Below are 15,694 nucleotides of genomic sequence, written 5' to 3' on the forward strand. Positions count from 1 at the left end.
CTCGTTGTAAATGGATTAGTCAAGTGTCTGCATGAACTTTTAACTATTCAATCTTCGTATTTATGGTCAGAGTATGTCAGAGACCTGAGGGTCCATAGGAAAAATTCTGACACCCAGCAAACCACAAAAATTTTGCAGTCATGCGGCAGTGAGTGTATGACACCTACTTGAATGAGGTCAAGATAGGATGTTGTGTTTCTGGTTGGCAAAGTTGTCAAGGTCTGGCATTTCATTCTCAATACCCAGTTAGAGTGTCAATTTCTTCTGCTCCATGTCACACTAACCTCTTCAATAAAGTGTGAAATTATTTGTCAACAGGGAGCTAGGTATGTTTTTCCAGTACTAAATTTGGTTTGTGTGGTTTATGACTTTTTAAATGAGGAAATTGTGGGCATAATGGAGCGGTAGTGGAGGCGATGGAGAATAGGAAGAAAGGTGGATTGCAGGCCATACATGCTGTGTCCAACGACCTGGCTGTGCAAGTGATTCTGGGAAGCGGTGGTCTGTGGATTGTACCCCGAGAGGGGCTTCAGGCCATGGCACTCCCCTCTTTCCACTTACGATCAGAGCAGGAGAGCGCTGGTTCGCAAAAAATTTTATCTGGGCTAGGTAACAGACATCGACAAGGTAGCCAGTTGACAAAAAGTGGGTGGAGGAAACCATTTAAAAGAGACTACTGGAGTCTGATCTTTTGTGCAAACAGTGCTATGGTTAAACTCCAAGCATTCTCAAATTTGGAGCTGGGACGATACGGACAGAATGGCTGGTGCACGTGTTTAGTGGAGGCAAGACTGCAACTCGCCTGACGCCAGGAAGTCAGCAGCTTCTTTTAGTGAGCGGCAAAAACACATTACATGGGTTGGGGGGGGGGGGGGAGGAGACTGACTGGTAAGCTTAACAGCTTCTTTCAGAAATTGGAAGTGGTCGGCCTGGAAAGGTTAGATCTCTCCATAAAAGACTGTTTTCCCATCTAGGTAGAATTTTTGCCAAAACACTGCCATGCTTACTGTGAGAAAGACACCTCCTTACTCTTAAAATCTTTTTCAGACGAAAGCGATTTTGAGTCGCTGATTGGCTGCTCTCACAAAATGCAAATCAGATACTCTCCAGCGTGGGAACCCTGTGCTGTGTCTGGATTGGCTACCCAGATAACAGAACAGTCAAGGGAGTAGAGGATAGTTCGATTGGTTTGTACAGCTAGACGCTTTTTTGCTAATTTGGCTCCTGTGCCAAGGCTTGGTGGAAAGTGACTGTCTTCTGGTCCTCCTCTGGAGGGGAACTTCAGGTCTTTACCTAGTGGGAGAGAGATGTGGTGTGCAACTTATGGTGGACTAAGAGCCAGTGGCAGTTTCCAACTTCACTGACAGTAGAACTGCATATCATCTTACATATCGTGTGTCACAAGGGTGGTCGCAGTTTAATCCATTTGAATAAAATTGAACCTCACATTAGATTCATGTAAACAAAGATTACATTGTAAAAAAGATTAATTCATAACAAAATTTGTATAGTTTCCACCCCAATGAATGCTTTGTCAATCAAGAATCATCCATTTTTCTGATTTGTGTACTTTCTGTAAGAGTTATCAGTTGGTTGTAGTTATAAAAGGATGAATAAAAAATTTTCATTACCTTTGCAATCTTAAAAATGCCACTGTCCTCGTATGCCTGAACTATTATCGTTTTTTTTGGTAATAAATGGGTACACAGTAATTAAACGGTTAATTTTATTAAATTAGTTAATTTGATTGTTAAATTGAGTTATGAAAGTGAGTGCAGATATAGGCAACAAAAATGTGACGAGTAAATTCATTAATTTCACAAACAAAAAATTATGTAGCCCACAGTTTGAAGATTGTTGAGAGTATTTTCTGTATGTAAAGACAGTAACATTTAACGTCACTCAGATATATTTATGATAAAAGTAAGCGATGGCTTGCAGCCTCTTGTTAATGTAGAGTACTCATATCTACCTGTACCTGAGTTTTGCTGTAGTATTACTGGAGATGGGCCCAAATAAGAGACTGCAGGATCAAATTTTTGCATTCTTTATTAAAACTTATTAAGAAGAAGTGTAAAAAAACTGTTTCAAGTTTCTTCCACAGTCATTTGTTGCACAGATAATTTCATGTTGGCATATCTCTGCTTATTTTGCTCTCTGACGATAACCAGGGGGCTTGTCTTCCTTTGGATCCCTGACCCCACTGTTTGCCCCTGCCTCAAGCAGTGCAGTCGCCACATCTAAATGGCCCTCTCTTGCTGCATCGTGCAGTGGCGTCCTCCCTAGAGCATCTCTAGCGTTGGGGTCAGCTGATGCCCCAAGCAGCAGTCGCACCACAGGTGTGTGGCCCTCATATGCAGCCAAGTGCAGAGGTGTGACTTGTCTGTTGTCTCTGGCGTCCACCTCTGCCCCAGCCCCCAGCAGGCGCTTCACCGCTTCCAAGTGCCCACTCTCCGCTGCCCAGTGCAGAGCAGTAGTCTCGCACTCTCCTCTCGCCCCCACATCCGCCCCTGCCGCCACCAGCGCGATGACCTCCTCCATGTCCCAGTCCTCAGCTGCTTCCATCAGCTTGCTGCGGCTTTCCTCTCTGGAAAGGCTGCAACACGAAACAAAAATTCTCTCAGTACTGCAAGCACACATACCTGACAGAGAAAGCTATCATACAGGGAAAAACTGTTCTCAATGCTTATCCATCCAGCAACAAACCTGATATTCTCCTACGATCCAAAAATAGTGTGAAACTGTATTAAGCTGCAGAGGTTCTGTTGTATCTCCTTAATCAAATTCATTTAACTATCCATTAAAAATTGCTTTATTCAATTACTCAAGAAATTATCTTGCCATATTTATTTTCACATTGACTCCTGCAAGTCAGTTCCTGTTACCTGAGGATGCTACTCCATACCAGTCTTTGGTCTACATTGAAATGGATGCTTCTTGCGGCAAATATCAGTGCATGCACGTATGTCTGACAACTAATACAATCTCCAGGTATTTAAAGACATTTTTCTGATATGAGGCCAAACAGATCAGTCCAGTTATTTGCAAATTTCGTGATACAGCCTCACCTAATAGTGACAGTTTGTTTCACACACAACCAGCTGATCGAAACATTTCATTTCAGACATTACAATGACACTAAGGCGACTGCTATTCCAAGTACACTAAGCTTACAACACGATCTTATCACTGAAGTCCATTTTCTTGGATCACCTCTTTAATTAGCAGTTGTTTCTCTCCATACCACTCCCCATGCAAGGCACCCCCAGCTCCTTTCTAACATTTTCTATATGGTGGAGTTGCTTTAAATCTACACAAGCTGGGACATTCATATGAGCACTTTTGTGCCTCAGTGGATTTGGCTAATAAGAGGAGAGACAGGCTAACGTAGCAAAGGCCTGGAGTCTAGGTAAGGATTTCATCTGGGTTATGTCGTGACAAGATGGGGCTCCTGAAATCAAATGTGTAACTGTAAAGCATATAAAAAAAACCTGATGTGAAAACAAATCACAGTTTAGCTATGACGTTGAATATGATGAAGCTTAAGAGAACCATCAGCAGGAATCTATGTGTAATGAAGTCAGGTACTGAAGTACAGAGGAATAAAATGCTAGTTTGCCAGTTGAATGAGAATGGACTTCTCTAACACTGCCTATTAAAGAACGGGAAAAGACAAATGCAGGTACAGGAAAGGAAAGCTGAAGAAATCTTTGTAAAGAGGAAACATAATGATAGGGGTACAGAAGTAGAGACCACTAAAGAATGAAATAGACAAGTACAGGAAAGAAAGCAAAACTGGGCAGGAAGAACTAGAAGAATTTGAAGAAACGCTCGTAAGAAAGAAATCGCAGCAGGCGAGCATAGGTGATGCTTTACGAAATATAGCATAGCCTTGAAATGTTGCTGTGTCAACCTGGCACGTGTAGGAATAGTTAACACAGGAGTACTCAAGCAGCAGATTTGACAATCGTTCCACACTGGCAGCTGTGGAAGTCTGATGTACATGCCAAAAGGCATAGCTCAGGCCAAACACACGCAGCTCGACGGAGTACTTGTACCAAACCCATTTATAGTAAAGTCGTTGTGTGAGCACCACTTCTCTAACACGAAACAGGCTGCCCCTTGAAGCTGTTTGATACTGGAGCAGTCACTACACACACTGCAATTGGCCAACACTGGTCCAACACTATTCGAGGCAGAACAATTCCTTGGCCGAGCTGCAGCCATCCTGTAGTGGGCTGCTGCCTTCTGTATTATAAGGAGTATCAAGAACTTACAGATTGTTTCCGTGGCACACTCTTGCACCCATCCAACATGATCAGCTACTGACTGGATTACACGCCTTGTCAGAATTGCTACCAATGTATGTTCACCACCACATCTGAACTTCCAGCTTACACAGCAGTGAATCAAGAGCTATGATTATTTATTATGGAGAGAGTGTCATGGAAAGAAAGCTTCACCACCACGCTATGTGCAAAGTTTTGTTAAGAATAAGGATCTGTGGGTGTCACTATAGGTATTGGTAAACAGGATTCGCCAGTAACTGTCAGATTCATGTAGTACAAGTTGCTCGATACAAGTTAAAAAAGTCTGTAGTGTAATCATGATGGTGTAGTGCAAGTCAGCATAGGTTTTACGAGGGAGAAAAAGGTAATGGGAATCCCTGTACTCAGGTGTGGAAAGACTCCTGCCTTCTTCAGCTGAAGTGCTGCAGTGTGAACTCTGCACAGCTCACCTGGCCAGCTCACCTCGCAATGCACGACTGCTGCATTGGGATTTGTAAGGCGTAACATCACCTGTGGCTGTGTCTGCTTTATTCTACTCCCTGCTTTGCACGTTTCCGACTGAATATGGTATGTGTGCTACAGCGACAAACTGCACATCAAAAGTGGCTACCATAAAGTACAAGACTTTAAGAAATTCTACTGCATTGAGAGTAAACTTACAAAAGTCGCCGATATGCAGTGGGATTCTGGAACATATCGTGTGGGAACGTTATGAATTACCTCTAAAAAAACGGTCTTTTCACGCACACACAACATGGATTCAGAAATCATCATCTTGTGAAACACAACTAGCTCTTCATTCGCATGAAGTGTTGAGTGCTATTCACAAGGGATTTCATGTCGATTCTGTATTTCTAGATATCCAGAAGGCTTTTGACATTGTACCACTCAAGCGGCTTATATTGGAACCCTGCGACTTCCTGTCTGGGGTCACAGCTTGTAGTAATTGACAGAAAGTCAGTAAAACAGAAGTGATTTCTGGCGTTTCCCAGGTAGTGTTATAGGCTCTTTGCTGTTCCTTATCTATATATACGATTTGGGAGAAACTGAGCAGCAATCTTAGGTTGTTTGTTGATGACGTTTATCGAGTAATAAAGTCATCAGAACATCAAGAACTACGAAACGATTTAGAAAAGATATCTGAATGGAGCGGACATTGGCAGCTGAGCGTAAATAACAAAAAGTGTGAGGTTATCCACGTGAGTGCTAAAAGCAATCCGTTAAACTTCGGTTACACGATAAATCAGTCAAATATAAAGGCCGTAAATTCAACTAAATACCTAGTAATTACAATTATGTACAACTTAAATTGGAAGGAACACACAGAAAATGTAGTAGGGAAGGCTAACCAAAGACTGCGTTTCATTGGCAGAACACTTAGAAAATTTAACAGATCTACTAAGTAGACTGTCTACACTACGCTTGTTCGTCTTCTTTTAGACTACTGCTGCACGGTGTGGGATCCTTACCGGATAGAACTGACGGAGTACATCGAGAAAGTACTAAGAAGGGCAGCACGTTTTGTACTATCGCGAAATATGTCACTGGATGCAGGATTTGGGCTGGATATAAAAGAATGGAGTTTTTCGTTGCGACGGAAACTTCTCGCTATATTGCAATCACCAACTTTCTCCTCCAAATGCGAAAATATTTTGGAGACACCGACCTACATAGGGAGAAACTATCACCTCGATAAAATAAGGGAAATCAGAGCTCATAAGGAAAGATACAGGTGTTCGTTCTTTCCGCGCTCTATACGAGGGTGGAATAATAGAGAATTATGAAGGTGGTGCGATGAACCCTCCGCCAGGCACTTAAATGTGATTTGCAGAGTATCCATGTAGATGTAGAGAGGTACAAAGATTTTCAGAAACACAAGCAAGCACAGTCAAAGACAACATCCTTTGCACAACAAAGCTATTGGTACTGAACATAGCCCTTGAAATGGGGAAGAAATAGCTGAGAATGCACAATTGGAACACTATTTTATAGAAGTAGTTCGTGGATTGTGGGGGGGGGGGGGGGGGGGGGAACAGGAAAAGAAGGGAAATAAGCGATCGGAATGTGGTGGCATAGATGTGTGTTGAAAGTTAGGTGACCTGACGTAAAGCAACTGAACGCCTCTACAGAATCAATGGAGGTGGTAGTAGTAGTAGTAGTAGTAGTAGTAGTAGTAGTAGTAAGGTGAAAACCCTGACAAGAAGAAGGGACAGGATATTAAGAACGTGTGTTAAGATATCATATGATTACTTTCATGGAACTAGAGGGGGAAAAGTGTAGGAATAGATAGAAATTTGAAAGCATCCAACATCTAAATGAGGAATTAGGGCGCAAATGCTACAAACGAAGTTGTCCCCGTTCCCCCTATAGAAAAGGAAATACCGAAGGCAAAGTCTGAACAGTAAATCGGCAGTAGAAACAGCCACAGTCATCATCTACATTGGCCGAGATTTTACCTCATTTGTGTGGGGTTACTGGAGCGGGCAGCTGTGGCAACATTGACAGTGCTTCCAAGATGTTCCACATCCTGAGAAGCTGAGGCAGAAAAGGCAGTCTCCTGTGACAGTTCTGTTTTGATTGTCCAACAATATAATTCTTGTTCCTCGCAGACTTCCCCCTCTCTTTCCTACGATAGACCCCATACTGTCTTTCTTTGTCAATTCCGTAACCACAGTATTTCAATACTGCATCATTGTGTGTTCATCTGGATTTGCACATAAAATTATCTGTTCAATGTTGTAACATAGTTATTCTCTCACCAAATTTTCTACACGCGACTTTGGATTACATACCTTTATTGTTGACACTGGTTTTCTAAACCTGATGAGAATTGTTCTATCACTGAAGTGATCACAGTAACTTATTTCTCTTGCATTCCTATTTTAATTAACCTTCCTCATAATACAATTTTATAGTACAGTAGATATTGTGCCACTGTTCATCTGATCAGATATCTAGATCTAGGCTGCTCCTTAGATTTCCTTCACACATTTTCTAGTTTCCTTACCACAGAGTGGTACTGTGTAATGGTACTTTGTGTGGATGCCATTTCTCGTGTGCACTTAGGAGAAGTAAATGCTAAGTTTCAAAGTGGTGTCCGCTACTAGCTACTGAAACTCCTGGTACAAACCTACTGAGATCTCCACACAAGGATAGCACTAACTAGATATGGCACCCCCCCAGTAGCTGTGCACTCACACCAGTAGAGGTAATCAATGAGTAAAATGTGAAACCCATTGAAAGTAATTATTCAAAGGCTTTTCACTGTTGAAATAAAACAGTTACCGGGTAACGAAAGTCTTTATTATTTGAAATATCAGAATGCACAACATAAAAACACAGTAAGTGAAAAACCCGGCACATAAACATCACAAACTGTCGTTAGTAAAGGTAGGATAGGACTGGAAATCAATCTTCATACTTTCCATGCATAGCAATTTTGGATAACTTACTCTGGCTGCGAATAGAATTCAGAAGTTGGATGATTGTGCACCGAGAAAATGCCCTAGCAATAACACTGTTCATCTGAAAACCGGTGGAAATAGGCTCTCCACAGACAGTTAACTAACATTCTACTTTCGCTAACTGCAAGTCTGCAAATATTATCAAAAGACACAGCCATCTGCAAGAAATTATGCTGCGGCAAAGACCTGCTATTTGTCTTATTGGTGCTGGTGGCTACGCTTGCTCACTAGGCCCAGATGTAAACAACACAGGATTCTGCGCCTATCTGAATCAGACTGTCATTAGGCGCCTCACACCCTTCCGTTAACAAGCTTCCCTGCTCGACACACCATGTTCATTTAACTACAGAACTCTCTTACTCGGCGCACCACGCCCATCTGCCTATCTGCCACGGCAGAACACTGCAGTTCCATGAGGACTGCCCCAGGAGCGCCTTCAGCCATTCGGAGAGAGCGCTTTTTCAGCACCAGTTTAATCAGCTTAAACACACACACCACCACCACCACCACCACCACCACCACCACCACCACCACCACCACTGCAACAGGAAGTTAGCCAGTTGGAGCTTTGTCCAGAAAAATGAGGCAGCTCTATGATTACTGAGCAACTGTGCAGGTAATCAGAGTGAATTTCACGGTTTCCAGCAGGAAAGTCATCTTGCTGGCGTGGTTGGTGTAAAAAGACCTTGCACTCCTCTGTCAGGTGGGCTAGTGTTCTGCCCACATCGTCATGGCATCACACACACCATTTTATCCCTGGTCGACATCCTTCTCTGGCTAGCAGAAAGTAAGTTCTGCCACACCCAGCGTTTTTTTTTTGTTTTTTTGGTTTTAGGGCGCAAAACTTCTATGGTCATTAGCGCCCAGCCCGTGACTTAGGAAACAGTAAAAACCCGAAATTTAAAACCAGCAGCAATGGGAACAAAGTCATAAAATTGGAGAAACTAAAAGCAGAAGGAATGCTTAAAAATCCACTACAGAAAGGGGTTGGTTGTCCCAAAAAAAAGCTTCAAATGACTGACGTCATTTCACTGTCACTAATAAACTGGAGAACGCGGTCGGCTGAGCGCGTGTCATCTGCTAAAATCGACGATAGATCAGGCGATAGCTGTAGACGGGAGCGTAACGGATTAAAATAGGGGCATTCAATTAAAAGGTGTCTTACCGTCCACAGCCGAGAGCAGTGGGGACAGAGTGGGGGAGGATCGCCGCTTAAAAGATGTCGATGGCTAAAAAGACAGTGCCCTATCCGGAGTCTAGCTAAAATTACCTCCTCCCGACGACGCGTTCGGGAGGAAGAGGTCCAAGCGCAAGGAAGGGCTTTCACTTCCCACAATTTATTATGGGGAAGTGTTGACCAATGCGCATGCCATAATTGAGCAACTTTGCGACATAAACCGCTCCGTAGATCGGTGAAGGGAAGCGACTGAATAGCTGGCCGAGGAAGAGAGACTGCAGCCTTGGCCGCTATATCGGCCGCCTCATTCCCACAGATACCAGCGTGTCCCAGGAGCCAGAGGAACGCCACCGTGACGCCACCCAGGTGGAGCAAGCGCAGACAGTCCTGAATCCGGTGGACCAGAGGGTGCACAGGGTAAAGAGCTTGGAGACTGAGGAGAGAGCTGAGAGAATCTGAGCAGATTACGTACTGTATCCGCTGATGGCAGCGGATGTAGTGGACAGCCTGGAGAACAGCGTAAAGCTCCACAGTATAAACCAAACACTGGTGGGGAAGCCGAAAGTGATTTGGGGTGTCGCCAACAATATAGGCACTCCCTACACCTAATGATGTTTTCGAGCCGTCGGTGTAAATAAATGTGGCGTCCGTCATTTGTGCACATAGAGCAGCAAATGCCCGACGATAAACAAGTGTAGGGGTACCATCCTTGGGAAATTGACAAAGGTTACAGAGCAAGTAGATCCGCGGATGGAGCCAAGGCGGTGCTGTACCCCAAGTTGTCAAGAAGGTTTTAGGAAAGCGGAAGGAAAGAGAATGGAGCAGTTGACGGAAGCGGACTCCCGGGGGTAGTAGGGAGGAGGAGCGGCCTGCATACCCTACATCAAAGGAGGCGTCGAAAAAAAGGTCATGGGCTGGATTAGCAGGCATGGAAGACAGATGCCTAGCGTAACGACTCAGAAGGGCTGCCCGCCGATTGGACAGCGGAGGTTGAGCAGTCTCAGCATAAAGGCTTTCCACAGGGCTGGTGTAAAAAGCTCCAGACACTAAACGTAATCCACGGTGGTGGATAGAGTCGAGACGCCGAAGAATAGACGGCCGAGCAGAGGAGTAGACTATGCTTCCATAATCCAATGTCAAGCGCACTAAGGCGCGATAGAGGCGGAGAAGGACCACTCGGTCCGCTCCCCAGGAGGTACCATTCAGGACACAGAGGATGTTAAGGGAACGCAGACAGCGAGCCGAAAGATAGGAAATGTGGGAGGACCAGCACAGTTCTCTGTCATACATAAGACCCAAGAATTTACCGACGTCTGAAAACGGAAGGTTGACAGGACCTAGATGTAAGGAGGGCGGAAGAAACTCCTTATGTCGCCAAAAATTAACACAAACGGTCTTACTGGGTGGGATACGGAAGCTGGTTTCGATGCTCCACGAGTGGAGGCGATCGAGACATCCTTGAAGACATCTTTCAAGAAGGCTGGTCCGTTGAGAGCTGTAGTAGATCGCAAAATCGTCCACAAAGAGGGAGCCCGAGACATCAGGAAGGAGACAATCCATAATTGGGTTTATGGCGATGGCAAACAGTACAACACTCAGCACAGAGCCCTGGGAAACCCCGTTTTCTTGGGAGAAAGTACGGGAGAGAGTAGTGTTCACCCGCACCCTAAATGTGCGCTCTGCCATAAATTCGCGAAGAAAAAGGGGCAGCCGGCCTCGAAAGCCCCAAGAGAACAGTGTGCGGAGGATGCCTGTCCTCCAACAGGTATCGTATGCTCTCTCCAGATCAAAAAATATTGCTACCGTTTGGTGTTCCCGGAGAAAATCGTTCATCATATAAGTGGAGAGAGCAACAAGATGGTCAACTGCAGAACGATGCTTTCGGAAACCGCATTGGGCTGGTGTTAAAAGACTGCGGGATTCCAGCCACCAAGCTAAACGGTAATTCACCATATGCTCCAAAACCTAACAGACACTACTCGTGAGAGGAATGGGGCGATAGCTAGAGGGGAGATGTTTGTCCTTTCCAGGTTTCGGAACGGGAACGACAATGGCTTCCCGCCATCGTCTGGGAAAGGTACTGTCGGTCCAAATTCGATTATAAAGGCGAAGGAGGTAACGCAGACTATGGGTTGACAAATGCAGCAACATTTGGACATGGATACCATCCGGTCCTGGGGCGGAGGAGCGAGAAGAAGAGAGGGCATGTTGGAGTTCCCACATGGAGAAAACAGTATTGTAGCTTTCGTGGTTTTGAGAGGAGAAAGCAAGATGTCGCACTTCCGCTGCACGTTTCTTCGGGAGAAACGCTGGCGGGTAATTTGAAGAGCTGGAAATCTCAGCAAAGTGCTGACCCAATGAGTTAGAAATTGCGACGGGGTCCACTAAGGTATCATGCGCAACAGTGAGCCCAGAGACCGGGGAGAAACTAGGCGCGCCTGAGAACCGCCGAAGCCGACTCCAAACTTCCGAGGAGGGAGTGAAGGTGTTAAATGAGCTAATAAAGAATTTCCAGCTTGCCTTCTTGCTATCGCGGATGACGCGACGGCATCGCGCACGGAGCTGCTTATATTGGATACAGTTGGCCAAAGTTGGATGGTGACGGAAAATGCGAAGAGCACGTCGCCGCTCACGTATTGCGTCACGGCATGCCTCGTTCCACCAAGGAACTGGGGGGCGCCGGGGCAATTCGGAGGTGTGTGGTATTGAACGTTCCGCAGCTGTAAGAATAACGTCGGTAATATGTGTGACCTCATCGTCGACGCTGGGAAAGCGACGGTCATCGAATGTCGCTAGAGACGAAAAAAGTGTCCAATCGGCTTGGGCAAACTTCCAGCGTCGTGAGCGCATATATGGCAGTTGAGGCTGCAATCTAAGGACACATGGAAAGTGGTCACTCGAGTGTGTATCATCAAGGGCGAACCATTCGCAGCGCCGAGCTAGCGGAACAGTACCGACCGCAAGGTCCAAATGAGATAAATGTGTCGTGGAGGCAGACAAAAATGTGTGGACTCCAGTGTTGAGGCAAACTAGATCCGCTTGGTGGAAGACGTCTAGCAATAGTGAGCCACGTGGACAAGGCTGTGGAGATCCCCAAAGCGGGTGGTGGGCATTTAAGTCCCCAACCAGCAAATAGGGGGGTGGAAGCTGACCAAGAAGATGAAGGAGATCAGCTCGTGCCATTGGTGTGGACGATGGAATGTATACCGTACAAAGAGAGAACGTGTATCCAGAAAGGGAAAGACGGACGACGACAACTTGGCAGGAACTGTTTAAGGGGATTGGGTGATAATGGAGAGTATCATGGAGAAGAATCATGAGTCCTCCATGGGCTGGAGTGCCTTCAACAGAGGGGAGGTCATATCGGACGGACTGAAAATGAGGGAGAACAAAGCGGTCATGGGGACGCAACTTTGTTTCCTGAAGACAGAAGATGACCGGCGAGTAGGATCGTAAGAGGATCGACAATTCATCCCGATTGGCTCGAATGCCGCGGATATTCCAGTGGATAATGGACATAGGGTGAACAGAAAAAGGAGGAATGTTACCAATAGCGCTGTCAACTCAACGACTGCTCTGAGCTTGCGACCAACAGCATGGAATGGCATTCAGTCGAAGGCAGAAGATCCTGATCCATATGTTGGTCAGGAGCAGCTCCTGCCACCAGCGATCGGCCGGTTGACCGGCCACCAGCAGTGCGCCTCGGCGACACAGAAGACGGCCGAGGGCGATTTCCGCCAGGTGGTGCTGTAGATGGGACACTCCTTGGCGGAGAAGGAGAGGAACTGGGTTTCTTTGTAGCCTTCTTGGAAGTATGGTGTTTAGATGAAGGAGGAACCGATGGTTGTGAAGTTGCGGTACGTAAAAACTCTTCACGAGTATGCTCTTTTTTCGAAGACTTTGCGTCTGACTTTTGGGCTCGAGATTTAGCAGAACCCGACGAAGGGTGAGATATAGAGTGGGCAGGCGAAAGTGGTGAGGTTGAACGGGCGATCTTTGCGCTGGCCGATCTGACGACCGTGGCACTAAAGGTGAGGTCGCAAGTCTGTGTGGCCACCTCCTTTGTTGGCCGAGGAGAAGCAAGGACAGTGCTGTATTTTCCTGTCTGAGGCACGGTGGGCTGTCGACTGGCGAATAATTTTCGAGCAGCAAAGGTCGACACCTTTTCCTTCACTCTTATTTCCTGGATGAGCTTTTCGTCCTTAAAAACGGGGCAATCTCGAGAGGAAGCAGCGTGGTCACCCATACAGTTGATGCAGCGAGGGGATGGAGGTGGACAAGCACCCTCATGGGCATCCTTGCCACACGTAACACATTTGGCCAGATTGGAACAGGACTGGCTGGTGTGATTGAACCGCTGACATCGATAGCAACGCGCAGGGTTTGGGACGTAAGGGCGAACGGAAATTATCTCATAGCCTGCTTTGATTTTCGATGGGAGTTGAACTTTGTCAAATGTCAAGAAGACAGTGCGGGTTGGAACGATGTTTGTGTCAACCCTTTTCAGAACCCTATGAACAGCCGTTACGCCCTGGTCAGACAGGTAGTGCTGAATTTCTTCATCAGACAAGCCATCGAGGGAGCGTGTATATTCGACTCCACATGAGGAATTTAAAGTACGGTGCGGTTCCACCCGGACAGGGAAGGTGTGTAGTAGTGAGGTACGCAGCAATTTTTGTGCCTGGAGGGCACTGTGTGTTTCTAACAACAGGGTGCCATTCCGTAATCTGGAACAAGACTTTACAGGACCTGCAATTGCGTCGACACCTTTCTGAATAATGAAAGGGTTGACCGTGGAGAAGTCGTGACCTGCGTCAGACCGAGAAACAACAAGGAACTGTGGCAACGAAGGAAGAACTGACTGTGGCTGAGACTCAGTGAACTTACGTTTGTGAGCAGACATAGTGGAAAGTGAGGAAACCATTGCGGAAGAATCCCCCATGATTACCGGCGTCTCCGATGGCGCGCTCCTCCCTTGTGGGGGCCCTCACCGAGGGCACACCCGCCTTAGGTGATTGTTCACACCTCAGGTCACACCTCCCGACAAACGGACGGAGGGACCAATCGGCACTTTCGGAAGGTATCAGCTCGGGTAATCACCCCTCCCTGGGCCTGGCCGTTACCAGGGGGTACGTACGTGTCGTACCTGTCTACCCGGGGTGGGGAATTACGCGTTACCCCGTCACCGGCTACGCATGGAAGTGCGTGGGTCGGCCTTCAGACACGCACAGGGAGGAAAAAAGAGAAAGGGAAAGGAAAGAAGAGGTGGTCTCAAACGCCGCAGCAGAGAAAAGGGCAAAGAGAAGAGGGAAGGAAAAGAGAAGGACAGAGGAAGGACGAGGACTTGCAAGTGTAGAAAGCAAGGAATTTGGAACAGTTTCGAGCGTCCGTCTCCGGACGTAGGCACAAACCATACTCCCAGAGGGGGAGAAAGGGAAGGGAAGAGCCAGAGGTGAGGGGGGGGGGGCGAAGATGGGGGACGGGCAAGGATGCAGAAAGGGAAGGGAAGGTATGCAGCCCGGAAAGGAAGGAGGGCCACATTAGCTCGGGGTCCCGTGCTCTCTATGCACGTGTCCACAAAAGAGTTGTGGACCCCTGGGGGGACACGCCCAGCGTGACCAATGTATACATTCACCGCTTCTCCGCCCCTGACAGCACCAGTCTGAGGCGAGACTAACGTATAGATTTACCTCCAGCATGTCCAATTCTCCGCCTGCCCTTTTGCCTTTGTGGGGGGCCCTAGCCCATTAGCAGGCTTACAGAGTCTCAATTCAGAGCATACTTGATTGATAATTGCACAGAAAAAATAGCGCAAATGAAACCTGAGAGGTGAAGTTGAGGCTACCTGAAAGAGCAACTCCCTTCCAAATTCTATCTTTGTTATGAAGGCGAGAAACGAAACCTGGCGTGGGTAGAAACGGGGATGGTAATCACAGAGGTCATTAACCTGCCATCAGATAAACTAAACAATTGCACTTTTAGTGAAGCAAAATTTTTTTTATGAATACAATTCCATATTTTATGATTATTAAATTCATAGGCATCTGTGCCATTAAATATGGGTTCTATGCTACGTTACATGGAAGGGGGGATGGCGCTGGAAGAAGACAGTAAAAGACTAAGCTGCTCCAGAACCAAACCCTGGGTATGCGATTAACAACTAATGCCCAATAATGTATTAAATATGAGGCAGTGAATAACGTGATGGTCAAGAATAATGACAAGGATCTGATGCAGATCATAAAGAATGGTTGAAAAATGCGTAGATAATAAAATTTTCCAACATAATATGTCGTTTGACACCATGTGTAGTAGGAGTTAGGAGTCTTCTAGATAAATATATTTCTGTGTAATGTGTTAAGGAAATACTTTATTTGCAAGGAAGCGCATAGCAATAATAAGTTGCTTGTTGCAAATGTGAGTTTTTGTGTTAAACTAAAGTGAACAACGACAGTGAAGTATGGTACAGGTTGTAATATAATTCGAAATGGTCGGTAGGGTATAACGGTGCAAGAAATGTCACCTCAAAGGAAAGGTTTCCATTGACTGAAATAGCACAAAGAACTGCGTAAATATTTATATCTAGATGGGAACTACATGACGATATAGGAGTTTTATTGACTTCTAGACTCGCAGGAGGTTTATCAAGCTGACAAAGGAATGTTAGATCACAAGTCTTCAGTGGTCAGTTTTTTTTTGTGGTTTTAGGGCGCACAACTTCAATGGCCCAGACTACGTTAGGAATGCACCGCGAGGCACAAGTT

General features: G+C 46.0%; 1 protein-coding gene across 1 annotated transcript in view; it reads right to left on the reverse strand.

Moving 5' to 3' along the window:
• Window positions 1-2,145: 2,145 nt before the first annotated feature.
• The window catches only part of LOC126426487 (ankyrin repeat domain-containing protein 39-like), a 105,896-nt gene continuing 92,347 nt past the window's right edge, over window positions 2,146-15,694 (reverse strand). The window contains exon 3 of the mRNA XM_050088397.1: window positions 2,146-2,596. Within this exon, the coding sequence (XP_049944354.1) occupies window positions 2,146-2,596 (451 nt within the window). The remainder of the gene's footprint in view (window positions 2,597-15,694) is intronic.

Source organism: Schistocerca serialis, chromosome 11 (assembly GCF_023864345.2).
Source record: "Schistocerca serialis cubense isolate TAMUIC-IGC-003099 chromosome 11, iqSchSeri2.2, whole genome shotgun sequence".
NCBI lineage: Eukaryota > Metazoa > Arthropoda > Insecta > Orthoptera > Acrididae > Schistocerca > Schistocerca serialis.